This window comes from Propithecus coquereli, unplaced genomic scaffold, assembly GCF_000956105.1.
Source record: "Propithecus coquereli isolate 6110/MARCELLA unplaced genomic scaffold, Pcoq_1.0 Scaffold279, whole genome shotgun sequence".
NCBI classification, from domain to species: Eukaryota; Metazoa; Chordata; class Mammalia; order Primates; family Indriidae; genus Propithecus; species Propithecus coquereli.
The window spans coordinates 2246534-2255479 of record NW_012148385.1 but is presented as its reverse complement, the minus strand read 5'-3'; the positions used below and the strand labels follow the sequence as shown (position 1 = coordinate 2255479).

General features: G+C 39.3%; 1 protein-coding gene across 1 annotated transcript in view; it reads left to right on the top strand.

Annotated features, from left to right (window-relative positions):
• Positions 1 to 334: 334 nt before the first annotated feature.
• The window catches only part of TMEFF2 (transmembrane protein with EGF-like and two follistatin-like domains 2), a 346060-nt gene continuing 337448 nt past the window's right edge, over positions 335 to 8946 (top strand). Inside the window, exons 1-2 of the mRNA XM_012647925.1 lie at positions 335 to 917; positions 3226 to 3335. Coding sequence (XP_012503379.1) covers positions 746 to 917; positions 3226 to 3335 — 282 coding nt within the window. The 5' untranslated portion in view covers positions 335 to 745. The remainder of the gene's footprint in view (positions 918 to 3225; positions 3336 to 8946) is intronic.

Sequence of the window (8946 nt, the reverse complement as noted above, 5' to 3'; positions counted from 1 at the left end):
GCAGCCCTGGGTCACGCAAAACAGAGGGGCGCGAGCCTGGACCCCGCGCTCGGTAGGGGGCGTCCTGGAGCGGAGAGTGAGGCAGTGGCATATGAGTGTGTGAGCGGAGCCCACCCTGAAGCCCGAGCTTCTCACTCGAGCCACGCCGCCTAGCCCTATTCGGGCCAGCGCCTGGCGAGCGAGCCCATCTGTGGCATCCGCGGCCGCCTCCTCCTTGCACCTCCTCGCCGACCCCTCCCTCCCGGGACCTGCATCCCGCTCCACCAATCAGAGCCCGACTGCCTCTTCCCACGTGACCCCGGGCGGGCTGAGGACCTGCTGCTTCCCAAACGCCAGAGGGATGCGGGCGGCAGAGCGCGAGAGGCGGCTGCTGGGCTGCGGAGCGCCGTGACTCTCCCTCCTCCCTGCCTCCCTGGGCTCCTCTCTTCTGCCCCGCGGACTGCCGTCTCCTCCAGTTCCCCGGCTTCCCAGAGCCCCCTCCTTATGGCAGCAGCTTCCCGCGTCTCCGGCGCAGCTTCTCAGCGGACGACCCTCTCGCTCCCGGGGCTGAGCCGGGTCACTGGATGTTGCTGAAACTCTCGAGATCATGCGCGGGTTTGGCTGCTGCTTCCCCGCCCGGTGCCACTGCCGTCGCCGCCGCCTCTGCTGCTGCGGTCCGCGGGATGCTCAGTAGCCCGCTGCCCGGCCCCCGCGATCCTGTGTTCTTCGGAAGCCGTGTGCTGCTGCAGAGTTGCGCGAACTAGTCATGGTGCTGTGGGAGTCCCCGCGGCAGTGCAGCAGCTGGACACTTTGCGAGGGGTTTTGCTGGCTGCTGCTGCTGCCGGTGATGCTACTCATCGTCGCCCGTCCGGTGAAGCTCGCTGCTTTCCCTACCTCCTTAAGTGACTGCCAAACGCCCACCGGCTGGAACTGCTCTGGTAAGTCCAGAACCCGTTCCCAACCCTTTAACACCGCAGACGAGCACGCGTATCCAGCGCCAACAAGCCTGCCCTAGCGCGTCCCCCCATCCGCTAGCGCCACCGTCCCAGACCCTTGAGACCATCCACCTCCATCCGGAGAAACGGAAAACTGTTCCAGCCCTGCGGGTTGTGGGGGGAGGTGGTTCTGGGATGAGCAGAAAGTGCAGGTGTAGAAACCTTTGCATACTTGAGCTTAAATTGGAGCTGCGAGTATTTTGAGAAATGTTAAACGGAATGGTTTTCTGGATTCACTGAAAAGAGCACCAATCCTGGGAGAAACACTAAACAGAATCTTTTTCATCATTAAAGAAAAAAGTCTGGCTAGGATGAGGAAGAAATAATTTTATGAGAAAAAACGAGCGAGAAAGCAATAAATCAAATGGTGACTGTAGGAGAATCTCCGATTCCTGGCAAAGGTGCCATGAGGGCGCACTGAGCACTGGTCTCCCTTTCAAGACCAGGTCACACAGATTCTAAAGGAGCTGGGTTTCAAGAGAATCTCTCTCTATCTCTGTCTCTGTCTCTGTCTCTCTTTCTCTCTCTCTGCTTCCACGTCCCCGCTTTCCTAGGCTGCAAAAGAGATGGTTTTTGCAGTCCAGATATGCCCCTCTCTTGCTTCCTCAAGCTCCTAGGTGGTAGAGGGAAGTTGAGAAAAAGAACACTTTGCAAGTCTCCCGGGTCAGAGTGGGCATGATCAAGGCTGGCAGGCTCTGATGTACGCTAGCCCAGGGCGGAACCGACCTTAGTGGGTGCTGACTCCTCCATTTCTGGACAGTCTTCTGTGGAGTGTGGGTCAGGGGCTCTTCTTCCTTGGCTGGAGTCTCTTCAGATTCTGAACGCGAGAGCTTGGCAGGTTTCGCTCTGCTGAAGCTTCCTAATTAAATAGGGCCGGAGGATGGGAGTTGCTGCACTCCTCCTAGCTGGCTTCGCATTTCAGTATGACAGCCTGTAGTATACCAGGAGGAATTGCGGTGCGATTTCATTGGCATTTTAAACTCCATTAACATGCCTGGGTATTGTCCCCTAGGTCTGATCTGTTCTACTTTAAGCAAGTGTGTATGTAATTTTTTATCTCCTGTAAATATAATTCTGTGGTAGTTAAATGTGGCTCTGAATAAAGCGGCTTTCAAGAAGGTATGTGAGCAGAAGTGTATGTAACTTTTGAGAGGAGGGAATGACCAACAGTAACTTGTAGAGTGAAAGAATATATAGTTATTAGTGATGCAAATTTCAAAAGAAAAAGTATTATGCATCATTCCAGTTTATCATTTTTAAACACAAGTTGAGATTTGCAGCCGTATTAGATTTAGGTCAATAGATTGTTCTGTTTGGGGCAGTATCTAAATTCAGAATTTTTATAAAACTCAACATTTTCATTAACTTATTCCTGGCTCATCTGTGCATGTATGTTATTTTTGAAAGAATAAGTTCACTTTGCCTAATCACTTTTTAGGTGCTTTATTACAGGAAGGTTAAACAGCCTGCAGAATTAATTTTTGAAATTATTTGAAATGTTGATGGCTTTGTACTCCAACATGACTGATTTGCTTCATCCCTAAGTTTAGGATTGTTTTCGCAAATAACTAACTTAAATGTGAAATTGGGATTAGCAATAAAGAAATGTATTATTAGCCAGATATCTTAAAGGGATCTGCAGAATCTAAAAAGAATGAACTGGTTTTGCAGGCAGATTGTCAAGAACTTGGTACCCTGTTAACTTAGAGGTGATCGATCTTCATTTGAGCCAGACAGACCATCACGGAAAACACTGTGCCTGTTTATCTTTATTATTGGGGCTTTGTTTCCTCTTTGTCTGGATAAATTCCAAATAAGGGGTCGTTTCAGACTTTGAAGCAGAAGAACAACTAAAGATCGAGAAATGGTAAAATAGCATTCAGAGACCATCACTATCTCTTTTCAAAAATGTGGAGTTTGGGCTCATAGTCCATTTAACGAGCAAAAAATAAGGAAACTAGGAAGCAAATGTTAAGCCTTCATTCACCACTGTCAGTATTAACCAAGATAAAATAAAATAGCACTATTAAAAAAGGATATTTAAAGAGAATTGACTAGAAAGAACTGTAGAAAATGGATATTGATCATTTAGCTAGATTTTGAGGTTATCAGTAAAAAGTGACCTTGCGGTAGTGCTGTGGTTGTTGGAATTAAAATTTAAGGCTATTCTTTTAAAGCACCAAGATAGTGCTTTTTTTTGTTAAAATTTATAACATTTTTTAATGACTGGAGTGTTCTCTTTAAATTTGAGGTTATGATGACAGAGAAAATGATCTCTTCCTCTGTGATACCAACACCTGTAAATTTGATGGAGAGTGTTTAAGAATTGGAGACACTGTGACTTGCGTCTGTCAGTTCAAGGTAAGAAGTCTTGGATTTGCATCTCCTAATTCATTAATGAGACTACAAAGCAGGGGTCTCCCTTTACAACCCATCACTTGGCAATTTATGGTTATGCAAGCTAAGGGGGAAGCAAAAGTACTGACAAGAGAGCAAACAGATGTCAAGAAGACATACACTTTATGGAGAAATGTACATGCCATGGTTATAAGTGCCTCTGAAGGTATAAGGCTTCAAATTGTGCTTGGGAATGTCAAAGGAAAATTATATTTCTTTGACCCTTCTAGCATACATTTTAAAAGTCAACTGACTGGGGATAATGGCCAAAATAGTTAGTGGGTAAGAAGTACGGGTTTGTACTTTTGTTCATTTTGATTGGGGCTATCATCTTTTGATCTTATTGCCCTGTGTTTTAATGGTCTTGGCTTTCATTATCCTGGAAATCTGGCTAATTTTTAAAATTAACTACTTATTAATGTTACTTCAAAACTACTGTGTTTGTTTGGAAATTAAGGAACTTTATATTATATGCCTACTTTTCCATGAGTACCACTTTCAATTAGAAATGAATCTCTCAGGAATCCAAAAGAACACACAGAGCACAAGTCATTTCATAAACATGAGAACAATGCACTTTGTCTTGTGTTAAAAACTTTTTAAAATTAAAAAAGAGAGAAAAAGATTGCACTACTGGTATCATCAATACTAGGTTATTAGTATCTATTTAAGATAGAACTCTTAATGTCATTGTTATAGTCTTTATGTAACACATGCTTTCCACCATTTAATTATAAGCCTTCTTTTTCTCTCAAAATATTTATATACACATGTATACCCTCAGATAGCATAGATGTTCTACTAATAGCCTATCTTCACCACTGAGTGTTTTTGAATTGCTTTTTAAAATACTCTTGAAATCTGACATAAGACTCAAATAGAAAATATGCATATAAACAAAACTATATATGTGATGTTAGGAAAACTTTACCAAGACTATAAGAATTACCAAAGTAAAGATATAAAACCAACAAAAACATTAAACCCAAATTCAGACCTAAACATCTAGTTTAATCTGTAATATTTAGAATTGTTGATGAAATTTAAATATTTTATATTGGATTCAACCTCCCAGTGGAGAGAAAGTAGTTCACATTTAAATATAGTTTCAGTGGCTTATAGATAAGCTAACAGCTTCGTAGACATTATTTTTTCCTTTCTAAGAAACACAATAAAACAACTGATATTTGTAAAGTGCACCACCTCCTGGTGGGTAAGTATTGCTGTGACTACACTATAGTATTTTAGATCATACTATAGTGTAAGAACATCTTCATGCATATTTAATATGCATGTGACACCAACTTCAAAAATCTCCAGCCATACTGAACAATGTAATTATGAACATGTAGTTCAGTGAACTACATGCAAGAGATAGAGCGTGAGAACTCCCCACTTCATACTTTCCCCAAATGTTAGCTAAAGGGAATAAGCAGTTGGATAAATCATTAAAGGCCTACAGGATTTTGTGGGGTTTTTACCCTTTCAGTTTGTGATTTCCATAAATTTGTCTTATTTTCATAACCGTGAGTAGACATAAGAAATGAACGTATAAACAATATAAAATGAACCAAGAAGAATGTTTCTCAAATGGAAAGCCAAGATTCTAAGATTTCACCAAGAGAAAAAAGGAAGTAGATAGAACTGTAAATGGATGAATGCTACTAAAGGAAAATGTACAATTTTCTTATTAAAGGAAGTGTGTTCTGATATTGTATACTGGATGTGTTATGGAGTGTCTAGTATGTGTTCAGTTTTCAGGTGCCATAGAAGATTTTGGTAACACTTTTATCAACAAAAATGTTTGTGTTTTTATACATTGGTCAGCAATTACATTTATCATTAATTTCAATAATTTTTAAATAAAATAAGTGGAGGGGGCAATGAATGCAAGTTTGAGTAAGAAACTAACATGTAAATGTGCTTTTCCTAATGCTTCTAGCATTTAAAATTTACTACTGGATTACTGCTGCTATTAGTTTGTGCTTTGCAATAGTCGTCAATCTGGTGAAAGAAAATAAACATCTCCCTAGTGGAAAATGTAGACTTTGCACATACCAAGAATATAAAATGACTGAATTAAGTTGAAGATCAAAGAAAATGTACAAGTTGTACGAAGAATCATAAATAGGGCATTTTAGGCTAAGAGTATCTTGATTCTATCTTTTTACAATGTTTTCACATGATTTTGAGTGTTTTGGTACCTTTTTTCTTTTGGCCCCAATATCAGATAAAAAAGGAGAAATCCTGAAAATATATTTTCCTATTTACTATTCGAAACTTCTGGTTCTCCTGCATTTTCAGATACAAGCATGAATTCTCCCATTCAAAATAGGATACAAACTGTAGTCTTTCTACCTGGGAGATAAATTTCAAAGAGAAAGGGGCATATATATGTATAGCTATAACGTTTTCCAATTTGGATTATTATGGGCTCACTAAAGTAAACATATATTAGTCTTCACTTCTCTTAGACAATTTTAAATAAGCTGATTTCTACTTTTCAAACACATTTTTTCTCACAGATAAGATAATTATTTTCTCCTCCTTTTAAAGATGATAAGGCCAATAAATACTAGTAACTTACCATTTAATAGTGATGCTAGAGTAAGAACCTAGATCCTTTGACATCAAATGAAATTTCTTTCCAAAACATACATACAAATGAAAATATCAGTAACAACCACAAAAGTACTAATTTATTGCATACAACTCTTAATATAAAAATCAATATAACTGATTCTTAGGTTATGATATGAGTTCCAGAAATGGTATACAATCTCATGTATCTTACCTTCCTATCTGTATACCAAGTGATAGGCTGGCTAATCTGGTAAATCAATTATGAAAATGAAAATTTAAAAGCAGTAGATGAATGGATGGATGGATGGATGGATAAAAGGAAGAAGAAAGGAGGGAGGAAGGGAGAGGGGGCAAAGGGAGAGAGGCACACGTGGTTATTCATAGATAGCACTGGTCATATAATGATCAATTGTCTCTTTATAATTTAAAAATATCATGAATCCTTATGTTTTTCAGGTATTATCTAAGTCAAATATTAAATATTTTCATTTAATAAGCCATGCTTTAGCTCTGCAAATGTTCCAGTTACTAGGGCTGTATAACAAACTGCCCAGAAATCAATTGCTTAAGACAATGAAGGGTTATTTGTTGATGAATCTGCCATTTGGGCAGGGCTTTGCAGAAAGAGCTTATCTCTGCTCTCTTCGGCATTAGCTGAAGTGGGTGAGGGAACTCAAAGATTTGGTGCTGTACTCATCTCAGGGCTCACTCATATGTCTGGCTGTCAGCTGGTGACCTTGGTTCTTCTCCCTATTGATCTCTTTGTATAGGCTAGTCTGGGCTTCCTCATAGCACAATGGCTGAGTTTCAAGGGCAAGCATCCAGAGAGAGAGAAAGAGCCAGGTAGAAGCTGTATCCTTTAATAACCTAGTCTGAGAAGTCACACAGAGTAACTTCTGCCATAATCACAGGCCTGTCCACTCTTAAAATAAATTTTTTACATTTAAGAAAATGTAGTCACAGAGAAGTAAAAATTACTTATGGGATGGTCAAAGGACTGGAACATATGCAGGTTTTTTTATCTTTTTCTTTTTTGGAAGAGAAATACTATATCCCAAGCCATTCTTCCTAAGTCTTGACAACTGGGAATATAACAGAATTGACTTAACATCTGTTGAGCACCTTCTCCATGCCAGACTCTGTGGAAGGTGCCGACAATATATAAAATATAAATCATACATAGCTTCTAGAGGCTGAAATCTCAGCTAAAAAATCTTTATTAACCCAAAAGCAATAAATCACATGAAAGACTTCTCACATAATTGTTATTCATTTGTTGCAAAAATGAATTCCATATAGCGTGTCAAGTTATTGAATTCATTAGCATGGTGTGTAGCTAATTTCTTAAGCAATGTGAAAATTTTGGAACAAAATCATTTATTGGAAAACACATATTTAGAAAATAAACTTAAGATTTTTAAAACATCTTAGGAAAAATGGAATCACTTTTTCCCTTGAGAGAAAGTTTGTACAACACAAACTTTTGTGGACCTAACCATCTGGGCTTCAGTCTTGTTTTTAATCTTGGCTGTCAACTATGTGGACTTTAACAAGTCACTGGGCAGTATCAAGATTACCAATAAAAACTATTCCCAATAATTTGGCGTATGTTATTGCAGTAGTTAGCCTATTTTTATGCTAAAGGTTATCCTGTTTCCCTTTGTTTTCTAATTCTAGAAATGACATGTTTTGATGCTGTTGTTAAATGACTCTGCTAGTGCAAATACATGTCATAAAAGGCAAATAATTTACATTTCTTTTTATAAGTGAATATTCCAAAGTATTCCATGTTTTAAAAACATGACTTCTAATTTTCCAAATGTCCCAGGTAACCATTTCAAATAGGGAAACTAAGCTATAAACATATTAAATATTTAATGGTTGAGTAATATACACAAATTCCTCCCCAAGGCAGTGAGAGAAATAGGAGAATTTAGGACTATTCTCCCACACATGAACTCTAATGGTTTAGAGCATGTTTTCTCCTTGTGTTATTCATATTAATGAGAGCAAGTCTTAGTACTAGGGGCCAAAAACATCATGCTGATAATCTACAGTTAAGCTCTTTCAGCTCTGTAGAAATCTCCCTTTTGGCTTGTGTATGGAACCTGGCAGCTCTGTTTTTAGCACTGTTCGCATTTGGCTTCCTATGTCCCTCAGAAGCAGCATATGAGCACTTTATCAGTTTATTCGATATTTTAAGATGCATATCAGCATTATGTACTAGCACTTGACAGAGATAATAAATACTTCCTACTCCCCACTCCCAGTCCACTGATCTACATTTGAGTAATCTGCAGATGTAGATGATAAGCACAAATACATTGTAAGGGTTGGAAAGAAGAAAATGTGGACCCAAATAATCTACACATAAAATACTGTACAGAGTTGGAGATAGAGATTAAAAGGGAACCAGAGGTAAGAATGCTGGGACTTAAGCATAAGATGTTAACTGGTCCAGCTGTAGACATCAATTATGACTCTTCTGTCTACAGAAAAGGTCAGAAAATCTATTGACTATAATGTTACCTTCTGTTTCCTTCTTTCTGGTCTTTCTTCCATGTGCTTAGATATCATTGTAGTGTTAGTGGGTCCCCATATATCCTACCTGTGTTCTCCTGTCCCAGGTCCTAAACACAGCACCTTTGTCAAGCACCTACATTCACTTGCATGCCCGGCCATGGTTCTGACATGTTGTCTCTTCGGTACTGCTCTCTGGAAAATTCAGCTCTTTACTGGCATTTTGCTATTGCCTTCTTTCTTGAGTAGTAGCAGTGATGCTCAGTCCTATAGTAAGTCAGTTTTCAGATGTAAGCTAAAAACAATATTTGGAAAGTTCATGAAGACAGCCCTTCCACAGTTATCACCTGATCAGAAGTGAATTGCCTATTAAATTAAAAATTAGTGAGTGAAAAGTTCTAATCAAGTCAGTTTTTAAAATATAATCACATAAATAGACTGAGTCTGGAAAGGAATTCTTATATAGAGGACT